A 21987-nucleotide genomic window follows, 5' to 3' on the forward strand; every position below is an offset into this window, starting at 1 on the left:
GTGGTCCAGTGGTTTAGACTCCACGCTCCCAATGCAGGGGGCCTGGGTTCAGTCCCTTGTCAGAGAACTAGATCCTGCATGCCACAACTAAAGATCCCACATGCCACAACAAAGATCCTGCATGCTGCAACTAAGAACCAGCACAGCCAAATAAATAAATGTTTTTAAAAATTGCCCTCCAAGCTTTCAGTCGTAGCCATCTTAAATAAATAAATAAAACAGCCATCATAAATTAATTTTATCAATTTACAGTCAAATTAAGAGCAAGGGTAATAAATACTCAAAGTTCATCCCTTCCTAATTATTTGTCTACATTTTCTATCATCTGGACTTTTTTTTTTTTTTTGGCCATGCCTCTTGGCATGTGGGATCTTAGTTCCCCGACCAAACCCATGCCCCTTGCAGCAGAAGCAGAGTCCGTCCTAACCACTGGACAGCCAGGGAATTCCCTACTATCTATGTTCTTGAGGTTGTTTACATTCACTGTATCTGTGTGGTGGAAATACCATGTAAGGGCACGCTACTGCCTCTCTTTCCAACTCAGTCTTCCATGATACCACATTGGTAGCTTGAAATTGGCCATACTGGGAAGTATTTACACCACAGAAATCGGCAAACAAATAAGGACAAATAAGGACTATCTTTCCCCAGACAACCAGCTGTTAAACTTTTTTCAGCACACTGCTGGATCTGTACCATCCAACTGAGATCCTGGAAGGTGGGCGGACATGTGGTGACACCTTGACCCGTTTAGACACTCCCCAATCTCCTTAGCTCTACAGGGGAATTCAGAGGTTACGCTGTTGCTCTCACCCCTTCCACTCACTCCAGATTTGTCAGTGCTTTCTCCCATGTTCACACTCCCTGTCGTCACCCCCCTCGCTGTCACGCACCCACAGAGGCCACGTCACCTACCAGGAGACCCAGTGTGTGGCCTGGGCTTGGGCATGCTCTGCTTCTGGTCTGAGAATGGGCTGCTGTCCATTGTGGGTGCAGGGCCAAGTGGGCCCTAACCTCTCAGGCCCCTGCCTCCCACAGTGAACAAGTGGAAAAAGCTGAACTCGACCCCCCAGCTGGCCATCCCCACCTGTGTCGGTTTTGGTGTTCACCAGAACAATTACAGGTGAGTCACTTCCCTTGCCACTCGCCTCACTGGCCCCTTCCTTTCTCTCCCTGTCACATGCCCAGGCATGGCCGGGACCCTGGAGCCATTGGCCAAATAGTTGCTTCCTTCCTTTCCCCCAGCCTTGAGCCAGGCCAATCCGAACCCTTCGTCTCACGCAGGACTGGGATCTGGTAGCCCCCCAGCCACACCCCCTCCTTGGTGGCCTGTATTCCATCCCCTGCCCTGGTCATCTCTCCCACTTGCTGGGACACTCGTGTCTTCCAGGTTCTTGGTGCTCCCCATCCTGGGGAGGAGCCTTCAGTCGATCCTGAATGACTGCCCGAAGCATGTGATGTCAGTGAGGTCCGTGTTCCAGATGGCCTGCCGGCTGGTAAGTAGCTGAGAGTTACAGGCTCCCATCCAGAGGATGGCCCGCCGCGTCCTAGTTTACCGGTCTGTTTGCTCGTGCTCGTTGACACGTTCAGCCCGCACCTCCCTCTGCTGGGCACTGGGGCGAGCACGGTGACCGGCACAGCTGAGCACCAGGCTGTTAGGACCAGAGTGATAAGTGGGACTCCCCTGGAGGTCCAGTGGTTAAGACTCTGCACTTCCAGTGCAGGGGGCGCGGGTTCAATCCCTGGTTGGGGAACTAAGATCCCGCACGCTGTGCAACACGGCCAAAAAAAAAAAAAAAAAAAAAAAAACAGAGTGATATAAGTATTGTCAGGAGACCGTAGCAGTTGGAGGAAGGGGCCCAGCCTAAATTGAGGGGCTCAGTTGAACTTCCTGGTAGAGATCATTTCTAAGTCAGGAGTGGGAAATAGCAAGGTGCTGGGTAGAGTAGGAGTGGAGATGCATGGGGAGAACATTCCAGGCCAAGGATATAGCTTAGCAAAGGCTGGTGTGGGAGAGAGAACACAAGACTTTTGTTCATTCATTCCTTCCTTCATCCATCGTTTCATCAAGTATTTATCAGATCCCTGCTGGCAGTCAGACGCTGTCCCAGGAGCTGGGAGTACCGTTGGGGGGGGGGGCACAGTCGTGGTTTTTATGTCTAGTGGGAGAGGGTGATATTAAATCACAGTTGCACAAATTGTGAAAAGTGCTTTGACTAGACGTGACGGAGAATAAGAGGCCCCAGTGTACATTGCCGGAGGGATGGAAGTGGCAAGGGGGTGACACATGAGGCGAGTCCCAGAGGACATTACGCTCAGAGTGTCTGCCGTGTGACGTGTAGAGGGGAAAGGTAACAGCTGAGGTTGGTGTGGAGAGCTCAGCAGTGACCAGATCACACAGGACCGTGAACACCAACCTGGGGGGCCGGGACTCTGTCCCAAGGGCTCTGGGGAACCACGCGAGGATTGGGAATAGGGAAAGGGCAGGGTCAGCTCTGGGTGTAGAAGGACCCTGTGGGCCGTGTGGTGACGGGCTGGAGGGGTGAGATGGAGGCTGGGTGAGGTCAGCACAGAGAGGACCAGGCCTGAGGAGGAGCTGGGCCCTGAGGATGGAGAGTTAGAACAAGCAGAACTTGGTGGGCAGTAGGGCCTTGGAGTCGATGGGGGCTTGGGTTGTAATCAAGACGTGAGGAGTACCTGGGCAGGTCAATATATGAGCTCAACGGAAAAGTCAGAGCTAGAGATAAGAATATAAATTACTTAACTAAATGTATTTCTGCTCCTTAGGACAAATGAGAAAAAGCCTCTTTGATGTACATGAGTGCTGGGTTTTCTTTCTTGCGGGGGGTCAATAAGTAACCAGCTCCTTCCCCTCCTGAGATCAGCTAAGAGGTAGACATAAGAGGTCAATGGAAAACCAAATATCAGCTTTAATGCTGAATTTTTCAAAAGCCTAATTAGAAGACATGCTTAGGTGGGCTGTCAGGGTGGGCTTCCTGATGCTTCACTTAGGAGTAGTCAGGCTTGGACCACCCCCACCCCCACCCCCACCCCCGTCACAAGCAGCACCACGTGACCCCAGGCCCGGCAGTGGGGGTTCCCTCCGGAGCTTTGCATCGGAGCCTCTCCGTGTTCGCCTGCTGCTCATGGGGCTGCGTGCTTGCTCCCCGCAGCTGGATGCCCTGCTGTTCCTCCACGAGAATGAGTACGTTCATGGCAACGTGACAGCTGAGAATATCTTCGTGAATCCAGAGGACTTGTGCCAGGTAATAGCCAGGTCCTCCCCCGCCCTGGGGGCTCTCTGGGCTCAGGATCTCACCTGTGTGAAAACCTGCGTTGAGGGCTTCCCTGGTGGCGCAGTGGTTGAGAGTCCGCCTGCCGATGCAGGGGACGCGGGTTCGCGCCCCGGTCCGGGAAGATCCCACGTGCCGCGGAGCGGCTGGGCCCGTGAGCCGTGGCCGCGGAGCCTGTGTGTCCGGAGCCTGTGCTCCGCAGCGGGAGAGGCCACAACAGTGAGAGGCCCGCGTGCCGCAAAAAACAAAACCAGAAACAAAAAAACCTGCGTTTATTTCACAATGCTTATTGCAGACAAAGAATTGCTCTCCATCATGTATAAAGAGTTCCTTCAAATAAGAGATAAGTAACTTAGTAGAAAAATAGACAAAGGATAGGAAAAGCCGTTTGTAGAAAAAGAAATCCACAGGTCAGTTAAATGTTTGAAAAGATGCTCAACCTCCCTAATAGGCATAGCAATTACCTTTAAAATACACTATTTTTACCCTTTGGGTGGACAGAATTAAAAAGAAAAATAACATCTCCTGCTGATAAGGATGTAAGGAACTAGGAATTCTTTATATACTATTGGAAGTATGAAATGGGCAGCCTTTTTGGAAGGTAATTTGAGTATAGCAGTCAAAATGTAAATGCATATGGTTTCTGATCCACCGGGTCCTCTTTTAGGCACGTATCTTATCCACGTATTTGAAGATACATGTACAGAATGTTCCTGACAACATTGATTGTGACAGTAAAATTGGAAAACCTCAACTATATACTCCCAGTCGAGTACTAATTAGTATTTTAAAGTAAATTCTAATTACTCCTGCTAATGACAGAAACCCAATTTAACATGCCTTAAGCAAAAAAGAAAAGGAAAAAGTTTAAAAAGGGCCAAGTGCAATTTATTGCTCCATGGGGTGGAAAAATCTAGGACTTCACTGGCTTCAAGCATGGCTGAATCTAAGAACTCAGGCCCTGTCATTGGGAAGCTGGCTCTTCCATTTCTGGGCTCTTCTTGTGTTTGCATTGCTCATAATCAGGCAAACTGTCTTCCCTGTGGTGACAAAATAACCACCAGCAAATGAGGCTCGGGCTTCCCTGGGGGCACAGTGGTTAAGAATCTGCCTGCCAATGCAGGAGACACAGGTTCGAGCCCTGGTCTGGGAGGATCCCACACGTCACGGAGCAACTAAGCCCGTGCGCCACGAGTACTGAGCCCATGAGCCTGGAGCCCGTGCTCCACAACAAGAGAAGACACCGCAACAAGCACGCGCACCGCAACGAAGAGCAGCCCACACTCTCCACAACTGGAGGAGGCCCGCGCGCACCAGCGAGGACCCAGCGCGGCCAAAAATAAATAAAATAAATTATTTTCTTTTAAAAGGAGGCTCAAATCCCCTCAGTTTAGCAACCCCAGTGGAAATAGATCAGGTGAGCCCCACCTCAGACACATGGACTGAGAATTGGAGAGGGGTGATCCCAGAGAAAAATCCTGGAACCATATTAGAGCTCTCTAAAGAAACAGAACCAATGGAATGTGTATGTGTGTGTGCGCATATATATATAAGAGGGAGAGAGAAAGATTTATTATAAGGAGTTGACTCAAACAATTATGGAAGCTGATCTAGGGACCTAGATCTGCAGTTGGCAAGCTGGAGACCAGGAGAGCTGATCATGTGGTCTAGTCAGAGTCCAAAGGCCTGAAAACGAGAAGAGTTGATTGTGTGATTTCCAGTCTGAAAGCTGGCAGGCTCGAGACCCAAGAAGAGCCAATATTTCTGTTCAAATCTAGAGGCAGGGAAAGGCTGAAGTTCGGCTCGAGTGGTCAGGCAGGAGGCACTCCCTGTCACTCAGCCTTCATGCTGTATTCAACTGATTGGATGAGGCCCACGCACACTAGAGAGGGCAGTCTGCTTTCTTCAGTCTACGGATTTAAACATTCATCTCATCCAGATACACCCTCACAGACACACCCAGAATAACCTGTGGTCCAGTCAGGCTGACACATAAAGTTAACCGTCACAAACTGTGACCAGAAGAGAAAGATGTAGGTCTCACATGGACAGAGCCAACAGTTGTCTACTCTCCATTTGGCAGAATAAGATGCAGCCATTAGGGGCTTCCCTGGTGACGCAGTGGTTAAGAACCCGCCTGCCAGCGCAGGGGACACGGGTTCGAGCCCTGGTCCTGGAAGATCCCACGTGCCGCGGAGCAGCAGCTAAGCCCGCGAGCCACAACTACTGAGCCTGCGCGCCCGGAGCCCGTGCTCTGCAACAACAGAAGCCACTGCAATGAGAAACCGTGCACTGCAGGGAAGAGTAGCCCCCGCTCGCCACAACTAGAGAAAGCCTGCGCGCAGAGACGAAGACCCAACGCAGACATTAATTCATGAATTAATTTTAAAAAAATTTTCAGTGCAGCCATTAAAAAGCTGATGTGGCTAACGTTTTGTGTCTAGTAGACAAGGGCCTTCTGTTCTCAGCTCCGTTAAGCCTCCTAACAACCCTGCAAGGTGAGGACCGTCGTTACCTTCACTTTACAAATGGAGAAATCAAAGCGCAGAGAAGCTTCATCATTTGCCACAGCTGTGTGGCCACCGAAGGGCCAAGCCGGCGTCGGCGCCTGGCCTGTCTGGCTCCGGCGTTAATACACCGTTAAGGTGCAGTAAGCTGCGTGCCCCGCGGGAGGCAGGGTGCGATCCACGTGTGGGAAGCCAGAGCCCCCTCCCCATCCACACGTGTTTCCTGATTATTTAAAGAAAATTATTTGAAATAACACGTAAGGATCTGTATTAGTGGTTACTTCTGGACAGTGGGTTTAGGGGGGCTGAGCAGTGATGGGGACAGTCGGTTTGTGTTCTTTTCACGCCCTTCTGTACTGTTGGGCATTATGTTTCAAATTGCACCCGCGATTGACATCCCTGGCTCCAGAATCCAAGCTCCTAACCTTCCAACTGTATGGCTTCTCCCCACGTGCACACAGGTGACCCTGGCAGGCTACGGCTTCACCTTCCGCTATTCGCCAGGTGGCAGACACGTGGCATACGCGGAAGGCAGCAGGAGCCCACATGAGGGGGACCTCGAGTTCATTAGCGTGGACCTGCACAAGGGATGTGGTAAGAGGCCGGAGAAGGGGTTCGGGACCATGGAGACCTGCTTCTCGGACAGGGGCGGTTGTAGGTTTTCACAACCACGGGCAGCAGATGGCCAAACACGGGAGTCAGGCTGAGCGGGGGAGCCGCAGTATGGATTCTGAACCATGGATAGCGCCCACGCCCCTTAGGGCGTCGTGGGGCAGTGGTCCAGCAGCAAGGACAGTGAACAGTTGACGGCAAGGAAGCCCTGCAGGACCAGAGGTTCACGTTCAGGATCTGTGTAGACTTGGAACGTGAGAGTTGCCCAGGAGTCATCTGGGAGGGGCTGCTGAGTAAGCAGTTGGCCGTCCACGTCAGCAGCACAGCAGCGAGGTCTGGACGGAGACTCAGATGTCAGCAGTATCTCAGGAGTTGTCATTTGAAGCCCGGGGATGGGACTGAAAGTCTCTAGGGAAGGTGTATGGGGCAAGAAGAGAGCACTTTGAGGAGAAGATTCCGCGAGGAGGTCTCAGCCTCTCTTCCCAAACCCCTTGATATCATGACCACCCATGTGCCTGCCCACATCCTCCCACTACACTAAGCTCCCCCAGGAAGCGATGGCACCTGTGCCTCCAGCACCAGAGGGCGAGGGTGTGGCACAGTCAACTCTCAGTGTTTGTTGAATGCTTATGTGGAGTGTTGTCTACATCGTGTGATTTAGGAAGCGTAAGAAAAATCAAGCCCTACTGTCTCCTCTGCCCTCCCCTACTGAGTGAGGCCGAGTTCAGGGCCCATCCTGCGTTCCCTCATGCCGTGTTCTGTCTCCTCTGTAACCCCCGTGATCCCACGCTGTAACTGTCTCTCCACTGGACTGTCAAGGACTCTCAAGGGCTGGGACCCAACCAAACTCTTACCTGTGTTTTAAGAATGTGGGAAGGGGCCTGGCACACAGGGTTCTAAGGACTCATTGAACAAACAGGTGCATGAATGAGAGACAAGAAGATGAGGGAGTGAATGAGTAATTGAGAGACCCATGAGGGACAGAGTAGGTGAGTGAGAAGTGAATGAACAGACGAGAGCCTGTATGTTTGGGTGGTTGAGTGTGTGAGCCCATGCTTGAGTCCGTGAGAGAAAGGAAGGGGGTGTGTGTCGGTGAGCGGGACATCTGGACTGAGCCTCCCCTCCCTCCCCAGGGCCCTCCCGCCGCAGTGACCTCCAGACCCTGGGCTACTGTCTGCTGAAGTGGCTCTATGGGACCCTGCCGTGGACGAACTGCCTTCCCAACACCGAGGATATCATGAAGCTGAAACAGAAGTGAGTCTGGGGGTCAGCAGAGCCCAGCACTGGCCCAGCACCCCTGCAGGTGGGACTGAAGCTCAGAACCCAACAGGGAACAGAAAAGAGGGGGAGGCGGCATCTGGCAGAGTCAAGGCCTCTGCGGTTCTCGGGTCCATTCCAGCAGACAGGAGCGTGGGCTCTGGAGCCACACTGCCTGCGGTCAGACTCCAGCCCCACTGCTGCAGGGTGTTGGGTGGGCAGCTTAACCTCCACAAGCCTCAGTGTCCTCCCTCAGCTGGGATCCTATTAGCACCCGCCTCAGGGGGCTGTGGAAGGATTCGGGGGAGTCAGGTACACAACACTCAGCACAGAGCCTGGCCTGTAGAAAATGCTCACCGTGTACAGGGCACCATGATTCGTTCACTCCCATGGGGACACACAACCTGAACAGTTTGGCCTGGGCCCTGCCTCAGCATCTGGCAACACTGGCCTCTTTTACATGCTTCCCTCACCTGTGCACGTTAGAGCGCCTGGTCCTGCTAGTTCTGTTTTAGACGTTCAGCACCAAGGACAGAGGGCACCTCGGTGCCGAGGGAGGTGCTGCTGCGTGCGCGGTTCAGCACCAAGGACAGAGGGCAGCTGGGCGCCGGCGGAAGCGAGCGCGGGGGCTTTGGTCTTCAGCACCAAGGACGGTAGACGGCTAGACCCAGGGAAGCTCTGCAGGTCCACACGTTGGGATTCGACATGTGGTATAGGCTTGGGGCATGAGAGTTGCCCCAAGAGGAGTCATCCAGGAGGGGCCATCCAGGAGATGGTTGGCTCTCCCATCTGAAGTGCAGGAATGAAGTCCAGACGGAGCCTTAGACCCCAGCAGTGTCTCAGGAATTGTCAGCAGAAGCCCTGGGAGAGAGTGGGAGATTATCCAGGAAAAGTGCACACAGTGGGAAGAGGGAAACTCGCCAGTGAACAGCACCGAGTCTGTCGTACTGTTCAGTTCTCAGTGTGCTGTGCTCTTGGTTCGTGTTGAGCCTCTCTCTCCTTTGATCTTGCCCCCTTTATTATCCCCCAGCTTCCTTCTCTCAACTGTGGACACACATACTTGCCGAATATATGTCCTACCGATATGCTTGTGTAAATGTACTTGTATCCTTAAACTGGCATGACGGTGGTGGCACTGTGTGTATTTGACTTGCATAAATGGTATTCTGTTCTGAATCTCACCTGTTTCTGGCTTTTTTCACTCAACACTTTAACCCCATCATTACACATGCATCAACTTTACTGCTTCTGACTACTGCTTTCAAATAAGTTTGTATAGACACCTCTATGTCCTTAAACAACATATGATGAGTGTATTTAACTTGCATAACTGGTACTGTGCTCTAAATTTCATTTTCTTTCTTTCACTCAGTACGTTTTTTTTTTTTTTTTTTTTTTTTTTTTTTGCGGTACGCGGGCCTCTCACCGCCGTGGCCCCTCCCGTTGCGGAGCACAGGCTCCGGACGCGCAGGCGCAGCGGCCATGGCTCACGGGCCCAGCCGCTCCGCGGCATGTGGGATCCTCCCGGACCGGGGCACGAACCCGTGTCCCCTGCATCGGCAGGCGGATTCTCAACCACGGCGCCACCAGGGAAGCCCAATGCTATATTTTTTTAACTTTACATTGTTAAAGAAGCTCAATGCTTCTCCTCAATTAATTTTAGATGTAGCTGTGTCCTTGAAAAATACGTTGTGTTTGAAATATGTAATGTTCGATTTATGCCGATCGAACGCACACCCGGATGCCGTGCCCCAAATCTCACCCTCCTTCAGGTTTCAGCTTAGTCCTCACTCCCCAGGGAGCCCTTCCTTTGCCCCCACTGCGTCAGCTCTCCTGCTTGTTCGCGCTCAGAGGAAGGGACGCGTGTCACGCTGGCCTGCCCGTGATGACCTGTTCAAGGCTGAGCTTCATGTATGCTTTGCTGCACCGGGCAGCGGGCCCAGTGCTCCCCTGTGTCACCCTTAGCGCAGCTCTGAGGTGAGTGCTCTCGTGATCCGAAAGCACAGAGAGCTTAGGTACTCAGCCCAGATCACACAGCTGATGAGAGTTGCTCCCAGGTCATTTGAGTCCAGAGGAGGCCCGTTCACCTGGAAGCTAGTATCTCGCAAGGATGGGAGGCTCATCGCACGTGGATTGGTGGTGTTTGGACGCAGCCATCCTCCACTCACCAAATACTCACTGAGCACGTCCCATGCACCGGGCTCTATTCCAGGGCCTGGGGATTCGGGAGTAACTAGGACAAACATCCCTGCCCTCAGGGAACTCGCATTCTAATGGGGGAGATGGACAGTACAGCATGGCAGAGGTCCGATGGTGGGGGCCAGCAGGTCGGAACCCTGGGTAGCCATCAGGGGGGCTGTCAGGGTGTGGGCCTGCCTGCTCTTTTAGGTTTAAAGGCCGGGGCAGGTCTCATGGCAGTGGTGACAGATGAACCACCTCCAGAAAGGCAGTGAGGCAAGTAGGAGGTCCCACTTCGGTGCTTATATGTCCCAACATCTCTGCTGAAGGACAAAGAGACAGCAGCCTTCAGCTCCCAGGATTCCTCTGCATCAGAACCTGCCAGAACATGAGCCCATTTCCCTGCTGTCTTAATTTCCTTCTGCACTTATTTTCTGGTTTTCCAGTAGTTTTCCATTTTTGCATGGAAGCCAGGTGAAAACGAGTCACAGATTAGCAACACAAGTAGTTGGAGCCCACAGCCCAGACGCTGTAGCGGTTAAGTGAGGCTGAAGTTTGTGAACTGCTCCTTGAAGCGCTCTGCTGTGTTAGTGACGAGGCCGAGTTGCTCTTACGAGGAGACCCCGAAAGACTGCGGCTCAAACGAGGTCGATCTTTACTTCTCCCTAACAGTCCCGAGGTAGGAGACCGAGGGTTGTGGGGCACCTCCGCCCCCCTCATGCTGGGTGCCAGCTCTAGTGCCACTGACTCCCGTTGCTTTTAGAGGGCAGGACCGGAAGTGACCTGTCTCTTGGTCACGTGGCCACCGCAAGCTGCAGTGGGGGCTGGGAAATGTCTCCAGCCTGTGGCTGCCGACCCCTGGGATCCTGCCATCACAGGGGAGAAGTGACACTGGGCGCCAGGTAGCGGGCTCCTCTGCAGTGCCCCCTTTAGTCGGATTTCTCTGGAGGCAGGGACCGCATCAGCTCTCTTGTCACCGTGGTGTTCGCAGCGCAGCGCTTGGCACGTTGTGGGTGCTCACGAGATAGTTGCAGGATGGATGAACGACTAAGGAAAGAAGGCGCGAACCTTCTTCACACCCAGGCCTGGGCTTCCGCGTGGGCACACAGGTCGGGCAGATGCAGCCCTAGCCCTGCAAGTTCCCAGGATGGGAGGAGACAGGCAGGCAGGAAGTGAGCGGTGCCTGTGAGGGTGGAGGCAGCCCCGGGGCATTTGGGGAGCAGAGGGGAGGCACGGGACCTGGCCTCGGGCGCCCGGGAGCCCTTACCCAAGAGACGCCTGACCCGGTCTGCCGAGGAGTTTCCCAGGCACACAAAGGGGAGGCAAGATTTCTGGGCAGACAGCATGTCACATGTGTGAACTCCGTTCATTCGTACGTTCTGAACCTGCTTCCTGAGCCTCCACTGGGTTGGATTCTCCCTCCCCCTACCTCCTCTAACTCCTAAGAACAGTCGTATCTCCCTTCCACCTCTCTCCCACCTTCCCCTTCACAGGAGTTCATCAAATGTGACTGTGACATGCTTCACTAAGAGGCTCCGCCCTTGCCAAGTCGGACGCAGAGTAAATAAAATAGGTCTCAGTAATCACTTTCATATCAGTGACTTCGGGATAAGTCAGAGTTCCTTCCAGAACCCCAGATCCAAGCCACGATCACAGGGGGGGGGGGGGGGCGTGGAACATGAAGATGCTCCACAGGGAGCAGCAGTGGTGATGTGGGACTCATTCTACACACCCCCAGCCCCGCCCAGCCTCTGTCGGTTGACTTGAGGCCGTAAGCAAAGGGCCCAGGAGGGGGCGGTGTTGCCACGCGCACGTTTTCCGGAGCCCTAACCTGTCCTCTCCGACGTCCTACTGGTGTGCGTGGCTTTTTTCCATTCACTCAGCAAATATGTATTCATTTTTTTGAAAGTTCTAGTTCATGACAGAATGAATGAATAAAAGAAAGAAGAGGGCTTCCCTGGTGGCGCGGTGGTTGACAGTCCGCCTGCCGATGCAGGGGACGCGGGTTCGTGCCCCGGTCCAGGAGGATCCCACATGCCACGGGGCGGCTGGGCCCGTGAGCCGTGGCCGCTGAGCCTGCGCGTCCGGAGCCTGTGCTCCGCAACGGGAGAGGCCACAGTAGTGAGAGGCCCGCGTACCGCAAAAAAAAAAAAAAAAAAAAAAAAAAAAAAGGAAAAAGAAAGAAAGAAAGAGGAGAGGCAATTTGATTCCCCATGGCTTTCTGTTGTGCAAGGCCCCCAGCTGGGAAAGCACAGACTCCGGTCGGAGTTGGTCCCTGGTCTCAAGGCTGCCGCTGGGCGGGGAGGTCCCACTAACACAGTGACAGCCTGTGATGGGAGAATTGCTCTCACGATTTACAATGTCCTCAGGCTGGCGCAGACCTTTTCTGCCATCACTTGCTTGCTCAGTCATTTACCACACACATCCTGAGGCTGCTGGGGAGAGACAAGGGTCAGACCCAGCCCTTCTTGTGCACATATGACAGTTGCTGTAGCGGATCCGTGGACCTATGCGCAGGGTGTGCAAACGGACAGGGATCTGTTTCCTCCACCTGCAGGGGTCCAGGGGAAGCTTCCAGGGGACCAGCCCTCAAGCCATGTCCAGAAGGGAGAGCAGCCACTTACTGGGGGTCAAGGTGGGGAAAGGCTGCCAAAGGCAGAGGAGCAATATGTACAGAGGCCAGGAGATGAGGGTGGATGTGTGACATGGTTGGGGGATAGAAGGGGTTTGGTGTGACTGGAGCATGAGATGGGAGGGAGGAAGTCAGGGAGACAAAGCCACGGGCTGGTGGCTTTGGTGCCAGAGATTTCCCAACAGGGCACTGGGGAAGCACAGGAGGGCTGTGAGCAGGGAGGGGCAGGGTCCACTCTGGGCATAGAAAGACTCTCTGGGGCTGTGGGGGGGTGGTGTGCATGGAAAGCTGGGGAGGAGGCTGGGGTCCAGGGAGAAAGGGTGAGGCCTGAGCTGGGCTTAGAGCCATGGACAGAGGTGGGGATGGGGCAGAGAGTGTTGGGGAGCAGGAGGGTGGGGCTTGGGGACTTCTGGGCTGTAGGGGAGGGGAAGGGGAGGACAGCACCCCATGCCTTGGTGGATAGTGGAGAGCCAGCCCGGTGGCCCAGGCCAGAGGAAGATACAGGAGGCCAGGACTCTGCAGGTGGAGCCAAGGAAGTGGATGAACTTTCATTTTTCTTTCTTGCTTTTTTTAAAAATTGAGGTAGATTTACAATAGCATGTTAGTTGTTTTTTTTTAATATATAAATTTATTTTATTTATTTATTTTTGGCTGCGTTGGCTCTTTGTTGCCGCATGCAGGCTTTCTGTAGTTGCAGAGAGCAGGGCTACTCTTTGTTGCGGTGGGCGTGCTTCTCATGGAGGTGGCTTCTCTTGTTGCAGAGCACGGGCTCTAGGCGTGCGGGCTTCAGTAGTTGTGGCACGAGCACTCAGCTGCTGTGGCTCACAGGCTCTAGAGCACAGGCTCAATAGTTGTGGCGCACGGGCTTAGTTGCTCCGCAGCACGTGGGATCTTCCCGGACCAGGGATCAAACCCGTGTCCCCTGCATTGGCAGGCGGGTTCTTAACCACTGCGCCACCAGGGAAGTCCCCAGCCTGTTAGTTTCATTATACAGCACAGTAATTCAGTTATATGTATATGGATATATATATATGAATATATATGTGAACATACATATATATTCTATTTCAGATTCTTTTCCCTTATAGGTTATTACAAAATATTGAGTAGAATTTCCTGTGCTATACAGTAGGACCTTGTTGGTTATCTATTTTATATATAGTAGTGTGTGTATGTTAATCCCAAGCTCCTAGTTTATCCCTGCCCCCCCCAACTTTCATTTTTCTTGAGTGGTCCAAGAGGGGGTGTGTGTCTGTGTGTGTCTGTCGGTGTCTGTGTATTTATACATGTACATGTATACAGATATGTGTGTGGGTAGACAGATGGTTGATCCTCATTATTCACAGATTCTGTATTTGTAACCCCAAAAGCAATACTCTGAATGGCTTTCAGAGTCATTCTCAGACAGGCAGAGTGGAGAGAATTGAGTTGCCCGAAGCACATGACCCTAGCCGAGGTTGAACAAGGCGACACTCTGCCTTCTTGTTTCAGCTCACAAGTGTCCTTCATGTGGTCTGTTTAGTGCCACGTTTTCCCCACTTTTATGCTTTTTTTTGGGGGGGGGGGGTTGCTGTTTAAAATGGCCCCAAGCATAGTGATGAAGTGTTAAGTGCAAGGAAATACGTGTGTGAGATGAGCATCCTTCAGGTGTGAACTGTAGTGCTGTTCAGGACCAGAGATCCACGTGAGTGTATCAACATTATATTAAATACGATGCCTTTAGGCACACAGGTAAAACCAGGTGATGTATTGACCAGCTGGTAAAAACGTCGCGGTTGGAAGCTGTGCTTCTGGTAAACTCCTGGCTCAGAATTCGCTCCTTCAGTGTCTAAGGCATACCTACTGTGAATAATGAGAACCAGGGCACATCTACCAGACATCCTGTTTCAGAAAGTTGCTCTCCTTCCCTAAAAGGCCTTTCACATGTACCTCTGTCCTCTCAGGTTTCTTGACGACCCAGAAGGCCTCGTGGGACAGTGCAGTCGCCAGACCAATACCTCAGGTATGTCCCAAGGGGAGGGAGCAGGCGGGGGCCATGGAGGGACCGGGGCTCAGGGCCATCCGGGGATGCCTCTCTTTACACCCCTCTGGTTTCCTTCTTTGAGTTTTCCAAATCACACATGTTTTTGTGCCCCTTGGAGAAAAACAGAAATCTTCCCCCAAATTTCAGAAGTGTGTCTGAACAGTAATAACAGCAACACACACACACATGCAACCACAACACACATAACGTGTGGGGTTTTTTAATGGAATCATATTACGTATATTGGTCTCGGACTTACTTTTTCATTTAAGAGGGTGATACCTTAGAGATTTCTGTGTCAATACGTGTAGAATTTTATGGGTATTTTTTTAAATTGTGGTATAATACACTTAACATCAGTTCAAACTACAGTTCTGAATCATTAGTCAGTCCTTAAATCCATTTAATGGGTCAAAAACAGGATTTTTTAAAATTTAAAAACAGACAAAAAATATGAATACCTTACAGAAGTTAAGGAAATGCCATATCTTCAGTGATACATATTTATACTCATATGTATGTATGTGAGTAATGGGTTATAATTAGAAATACATCTTATATTTATATTATAAAATATATTTCTATTATATCTCTATTTCTGTTTTGTTTATAATTTCATTTGGGTTTTTTTTTTTAGATTCCACATATAAGCAATATCATATGATATTTGTCTTTCTCTGTCTGGCTTACTTCACTTAGTTTGATAATCCGTGTTGCTGCAAATGGCATTATCTCATTCTTTTTTTCTGGCTGAGTAATATTCCATTGTGTGTGTGTGTGTGTGTGTGTGTGTGTGTGTGTGTGTGTGTGTGTGTGTATACACACACACACACACACACACACACAATGGAATATTACTGTCTTGCCTACTTTAAATAGTGATGCTATGAATATTGGGGTGTGTGTATGTTTTTGAATTAGAGCTTTCTCCAGATACATGCCCAGGAGTGGGATTGCTGGATCATATGGTAGCTCTATTTTTAGTTTCCTGAGGATCCTCCATACTCTTCTCCATAGTGGCTGCAGCACTTTACATTCCCACCGACAGTGTAGGAGGGTTCCCTTTCCTCCACACCCTCTCTAGCATTTGTTATTTGTAGACTTTTCGCTGATGGCCATTCTGACCGGAGTGAGGTGATACCTCATCGTCGTTTCGACTGCATTTCTCTGATAATTAGCGATGTTGAGCATCTTTCCATGTAAACCATCATTTTTAAAGCCAATCCCTATTAGTGGAGTTTGAGGCTGTTTTTGTTTTGTTTGGGGGAGTGGTTTTTTCCAGCGTCCCTGCTGTCGGACGTCTACATTGCTCTCTAAACATGAGGCAGAAAGACAGCCGGATAAAGGATAGTTTATCCCCTCCAGCTCTGTAAGGACTCATTTTTAAATTACCTGAAATCCCTGGATTCAGATCATGTCTCTGCGGCTCCAGTCACTCTCCCCTCCAGCCTCGGGCTCTTGCTCCGTAAGAATGAGCCCCATTGGCAGCTCCCTGGTGGTCTAGTGGTTGGGATGCCAGGCTTTTACTGCCGAGGGCCCGGCCACGTTCAATCCCTGGCCGGGGGACTGAGCATGGACAAAAAACAAAAACGGAAACTAGGAGCCCCACGGTTCCTTTATCGCAGCCCTGCTGACTCCAAGCCACTCACGGGGAAGTGGAGCCGGAGGTGCCAGTGGGGCCGGTGGGGCCGGGCTTGGGGTGGGCGGGGCCGGGAGGAAGTTCAGCCCCAGGTTTACCGGCCTCTCTGAACTTCCGCTTCCCCACGTGTCAAATGGGGCCAATGGTAGCGCTCACCTCCCGAGGTTTGGCCCAAGAATTCAGCGTAGAACCGGGCCCAGGGGTGCTGCCTTAGCTTCTGCTGCAGCCCTAATTAAACGTGCTCAGAGCCAGCCTGAGACAGACATTGCTCAAGTGGGAGCTGTGATGATTACTGTATTGGTTTCATAATTGGCACTTTTAAAAAGTGTAATAATGGCATTGTGCTATTTAGGGAAAACAAACAACAAAAAGGCTTTATCTTTTTTAAAATTTTTTATTTATTTATTTTTTTACGGTATGCGGGCCTCACTGTTGTGGCCTCTCCCGTTGCGGAGCACAGGCTCCAGACGCGCAGGCTCAGCGGCCACGGCTCACGGGCCCAGCTGCTCCGCGGCACGTGGGATCTTCCCGGACCGGGGCACGAACCCGTGTCCCCTGCCTCGGCAGGCGGACTCCCAACCACTGCGCCACCAGGGAAGCCCAAGGCTTTATCTTTTAAAACAGCCTCTATCTTTTAAACTCCGTCCCTGGGGCAGCCAGCCTGGTTTTGTAAGCCAGTGAACTAAGTTTTTGTGGGGTTTTTCTGGCTGCGTACCCTGACCTGCGGGATCTTAGTTCCCTGACCAGGGATCCAGCCCGTGCCCCCTGCAGTGGAAGCGCGGAGTCATAACCACAGGACGGCAAGGGAAGTCCCCTAAGAGTTGTTTTACATTTTGAAATGGCTGGGGAAAACAGTCACGAGAAGAACTCTGTGTGACACGTGAAACCTGTCTGAAGTTCAAGCTGCAGAGTCCATAAATAGTCTTGGTGCATAGCTACGCCCATTGGCTTCCTGCCTTCCGTGGGCCTTTTGTGGGAGAACAGCTGAGTTGGGTCCTGGCCACAGAGATTCCCGGCGTACAAAGCCAAAAATATTTATTCTCTGGCACTTTACAGTAAAAGCTTGCTGGCTCCCATTTAGAGATACCCACCAAACAGTTAGAGATAAAATCGTACAATCAGCCTGGATTTGCTTTAAAACAATACAGGAGGGGGATGGGGTAGGGGTTTTGATGAAACAAGATGGGCGTGAGTTGACAGCTGATGAGACTGGGTGACAGGTACGCTGCTGTTCGTGGTACCGCTCTCCTGTTGCTCACGTTTGATGTTTTCCAAGAAAACTAATGTAAATCTAAGTGGTCCTGGCAGTGCGGAGCACAGAGGAAGCACTGAGCAAATGGGACCCACGGCCGAGACCCTCTAGGCAGAGCCCCTCAGGCTCTGGGTTGGGTACCCCTCTCAGGCTCCTCCCGTGTCTTGACCACAGAGACCCTGCAGAAGTACCTGAAGGTGGTGATGGCCCTCAAGTACGAGGAGAAGCCGCCCTACACCACCCTGAGGAACAATCTGGAAGCCCTGCTGCAGGATCTGCGGGTGTCGGCCTACGACCCCTTGGACCTCCAGGTGGTACCCTAGGTGCGTTCCAGTGGGAGGAGTCTGTGAGGCCTAACCCTCTCCCCGGCTCCCACCGCTGTCTCCACCCGTTGCCATTTGATGTTTACACTCCAGGGGCCACCTCCCCAGTGAGCTGCTGCCTCTTTCCACAGGATTCTTGAACCTTCCAGCCCCTGGGCATCTCAAGTAGCACAAGCAGCAGGAACTCGACTCAGACTGGCTTTAAGGGAAAAGGGCAGTCGATTGGCCCTTGTCCCTAGACTATCCCGAGGGGGAAGCTTGAGGTGTGACTGGATTTGGGATCTGGAAGTCAGCACCGAGATGTTGTCAGTCTCTCTCTGTCTTTCTCGGTCCCTTCCCATCCCCCCTTCCCTCTACGCATCCACCTGCAGGCTCTGCTTCCCTTTGGGTCACCCCCGCCAAACCCCATCTCTCCTCCCGCCAAAACCCCTGGCTCTGTGTCCAGCGCCTCACCTTGCTCGTGTGTGTGTGTGTGTGTGTGGACTGTAATGTCTGACTGCAGTAAGCAGACACATACAGGAAGTAGGGGGGCCGACGCCCAGGAACTAGAAAGGCCACACAGTACAGCACGTGGACGAACACGTGGACAGAACGTTCTACATCTTTATAAAAGGGGCCTGTATTGGTCCTTTTGCCTTTCACGTTGGTGTCCCACTGAGCCCGTGTGGCCATCCCTGGGGGCACTTCGTATCATTTGGGTCCCTCCCCGACAGTCTTGCAGCGCTTCCACGGTGGAGGTGAAGGGTGCTCTTTATAACGCCGGTGGCTGGGTGCTTGCTTGCCTTGCCAGGGTTTTGTTTTCCAGACAAAACACCTTGAACACCCGTGTGCACACAGGCCCGAGGGTGGGCTTCTTTGGAAGGAGATAAGCAGACTGCTCTGCCTGGAGGCTGCTCTCGCTCATTTACACCCCCGAGCGCTGAGTGAGAGCGCACGGGCATCTGAGGGAGGTCGCAGTGATAAACTCCGTTCACTTGACGGTTCATTTTGGCGAGGCGGCCTGGATGCATCCTGAGAAGCTTCCCCAGGCCCTCCCCTGTCCATGGGGCTGTCATTCCTCTCACACGTCTGTCTGGATTCAAAGCCCAGTGTCTGTCCAACTCAGCGGTTCTCAGACAGAGGCAGCGTCCCCCGGGGGCCATTTGGCAGTGTCTGCAGGCATTTTGGGGGGTCGCGTCTGCGGAGAGGTGCTGCCGGCGTCTCGGGCCCAGGCCGGGATGCTGCTGCCCGCCGTGCCGCCCACAGGCCGCCCGGCCCTCGGCAGCGCCGTGGCCGAGGAGGCGGGCCCACGTGCGCCTTGAGGGGCGCCCTGTGCGTGGCAGCCCGTCTCCCGCAGTGGGCTCCTTCTGTTGGCACCTTGACGACAGGGGCTTCTTCGGCCCTGCAACCATTGCTCACGTCCCGGAGCTGAAAACACGAGATAACGTGTGTGTCCAGCTCCTCACGCAGCGCCCGGGTGCAGAGCCCTCCACAAATGCCAGGTGCTTTGTTGGTTTGTTGGTTTGTTCAGTAGCCGAGCAGGCTCCCTGCCTTAATCACAGACACTCTCCAAAAGTGAAGGCGTGACCTCCACCCAGCTTGCCACCCTCCCAGTCTCTGTCCCCCCAGCCCCCAGCTGTCCCGAGAGACCTCCGGGTCCTCCCAAACCCCTCTCTGCCCCCAGCCCTGTCCCTCCAGGAGGTTACTCAGTCTCTTCTAGCCTCTCGTCCAGGGCTCCGCCTCTGCCCAGACCCCCCGAGTGAGCTCCGGGAGGGCCGGGTCACGTCCGTTTCCGCATCTCTGTGCTTCCCACTCACATCGCTGGCCATATTGACCGAGTGGGTGAGTCCAGCCTTCCCGTCAGTGCTGGCCTGTCTTACAGTACCTCCCTGTCCCCCACCCCCAGTACCATGGAAATTTAAAAGCTAAAGACCGAACGGCCCCTTTCAGGATCATTACAGCTCACTCTCTGGGGACCACTTACTTAGTGCCAAGTTTGTCCCTTGGTCAGGAACTCAACGAAGAGATGCTCCTTAAGGAGCCCAGGGACTTTGGAGTAACTTGAGGATCATCTTGTCTCTTCCTTGGCCCGAGCACCCAACCACCCCTCAGTTTCTAGGCCAGGCCAAGCTCAATCCTACCTCAGGACCTTTGCACTTGCCATTCGTATGGTCTGTGACGATTTCCCCCTTCTTTTTAAATTTATTTATTTATTTATTTATTTATGGCTGCGTTGGGTCTTCGTTGCTGCGCGCGGGCTTTCTCTAGTTGCGGCGAGCGGGGGCTGCTCTTCGTTGTGATGCGCGGGCTTCTCATTGCGGTGGCTTCTCTTGTTGCGGAGCATGAGCTCTAGGCGCGCGGGCTCAGTAGTTGTGGCGTGCGGGCTCAGTAGTTGTGGCTCACGGGCTCTAGAGCACAGGCTCAGTAGTTGTGGCGCACGGGCTTAGTTGCTCCGCAGCATGTGGGATCTTCCCAGACCAGGGCTCGAACCCGTGTCCCCTGCACTGGCAGGCGGTTTCTTAACCACTGCGCCACCAGGGAAGTCCTTCCCCTTCGTTTTTGCATGACTGGCTCCTCCTCATCACTGCCTCTCAGATCCCGAGGCCTCCCCTTGTCGCCTTCTGGAGGGAAGCACGTGTGTAATCTGTCGTGTCTCCACGCTTCTCCTCCAGATTGTAAGCCCAGCAAAGTCTTCTTGTTCCTCTTGTTCGCGGTGGTGTCTCGTGTCCCTAGAGAGTAGAAAGCCCCTATCACACAGTAGGGGCTTAAAGGGTGCTCTTTGAATGAATGACACTGACAGCCATTTTTATCGTCTTCTAGAACTTTCAGCCTGCAGTTTGAAATATTAAAAAAAAAAAAAAAGAAGAAGATATGTGACTCAAGGCCTGCTGTAGAATCACAGACAAGCTTCTAGAAAGATCCCTCGAATGTGCATTCCTGCCACTCCTTTAGATCATCTGTCTAGACCAGCCTCAGGGAACCCGGAAGTTAGGCTCAGATACTGTGAACTCCCTCCTTTGACCATCCCTCCCTTCAGCCAGCCACTGGTGTTTTGGACGGAGAAGACCCCCAATTCACAGATGGGGGTTGGGCTGGTCCTCTCAGTCAGGGCGCTGCCATTGGCACCACTATGCTTTAACAATAAATTGTTTCATTGGAGCTTGGAGGGTTGAGTGTCTGCAGAAGAAGTTCCTTTTGGAAAAATTTAGCTCATTTTTTTTTCTCCCACCCACCCATCCCTTCCACCTTTCACCCAGCCATCCACTCTTTCGTACGTCTAGTCACACTTTCAGGCAGACACTTACCCATCCATTCTCTCACTTGTCTATCCTTCCCTCCATCCCTCCATATACTTGTCTATCCTTCCCTCCATCCATTCACCCTTTCACCCATCCATTCATTCACTACTCATTCTCCCATCCACTTACCCTTCCTCTCTTCCATACATGCACCCTTCCTGAATATTTCCGAGAAATCTTCAGCAGGCAGTTCTTGAGTACATGCCATATGACATGCATCCTGCTGCACAGAGGGTCCCGATGAACCAAATATACCTGCCGAGGTCCTTGAGCTGCTGGAGGCTGCAGTCAAGCCGGGGGAGACGGTGTTAAAGGAGACGACTTCAGGGGGTGATCGGCACCGTGAAGACAAAGCTCGGGCTGTGATGGAGAGGGAGAGGCCTCGGGGCAGGAGGGCGCCTTTGGGAGAGCCTGGACTCGAGAGGGACCAGGGAGGAAGCTGTAGGAGGGTGGTTAGAGGAAAGGAGGGCCTGGGGAGAGGTGTCAAAGGCAGGCTGGCCAGCAGCATGTGGCAAATGATTAGACTGGGAGAGGTTAAGAAACCCGCCTCCCCGAATTTGACCTTGGATATCTTAAACCATCCACCCTGCTTTGAGGTGGGGCGAGTCAGAGGCCGGCTGGGGGAAGAAACTGCTCTGAGACGCCCTGGTTCTCTCCCTGCTCAGGAGAGGAAAGGAGATTAGCAGACCGACCATCGTTTCCTGGCTGAAAGGAAGTGTGTGTAATCCTTTCCAGAAGGAGGTATTCCTTAAGGAGAGAGAAAATCTCCTACTTACAGCCCCTCTGTGTTTATTTTTTTATTTTTTTATTTATTTTTTTTTTTTTTGTGGTATGCGGGCCTCACTGTTGTGGCCTCTCCCGTTGCGGAGCACAGGCTCCGGACGCGCAGGCTCAGCGGCCACGGCTCACGGGCCCAGCCGCTCCGCGGCACGTGGGATCTTCCCGGACCGGGGCACGAACCCGCGTCCCCTGCATCGGCAGGCGGACTCTCAA

General features: G+C 52.7%; 1 protein-coding gene across 5 annotated transcripts in view; it reads left to right on the forward strand.

Annotated features, from left to right (window-relative positions):
- VRK3 (VRK serine/threonine kinase 3) overlaps positions 1 to 20854 on the forward strand; it is a 44282-nt gene extending 23428 nt beyond the window's left edge. For 3 of the 5 annotated variants that reach the window (XM_059044166.2, XM_067019001.1, XM_067019000.1), the window contains 8 exons: positions 1039 to 1123; positions 1391 to 1496; positions 3174 to 3266; positions 6262 to 6394; positions 7546 to 7666; positions 14423 to 14481; positions 17568 to 17716; positions 20516 to 20854. In XM_059044166.2, coding sequence (XP_058900149.1) covers positions 1039 to 1123; positions 1391 to 1496; positions 3174 to 3266; positions 6262 to 6394; positions 7546 to 7666; positions 14423 to 14481; positions 17568 to 17716 — 746 coding nt within the window. In that variant the 3' untranslated portion in view covers positions 20516 to 20854. Of the gene's footprint in view, positions 1 to 1038; positions 1124 to 1390; positions 1497 to 3173; positions 3267 to 6261; positions 6395 to 7545; positions 7667 to 14422; positions 14482 to 17567; positions 17717 to 17847; positions 17980 to 20515 lie in introns of all 5 variants that reach the window. The other 2 variants (XR_010837746.1, XM_059044170.2) reach the window with 2 other exon arrangements.
- The last annotated feature ends 1133 nt before the right edge of the window (positions 20855 to 21987 follow it).

This window comes from Kogia breviceps, chromosome 18 (genome assembly GCF_026419965.1).
Source record: "Kogia breviceps isolate mKogBre1 chromosome 18, mKogBre1 haplotype 1, whole genome shotgun sequence".
Taxonomy (NCBI): Eukaryota; Metazoa; Chordata; class Mammalia; order Artiodactyla; family Physeteridae; genus Kogia; species Kogia breviceps.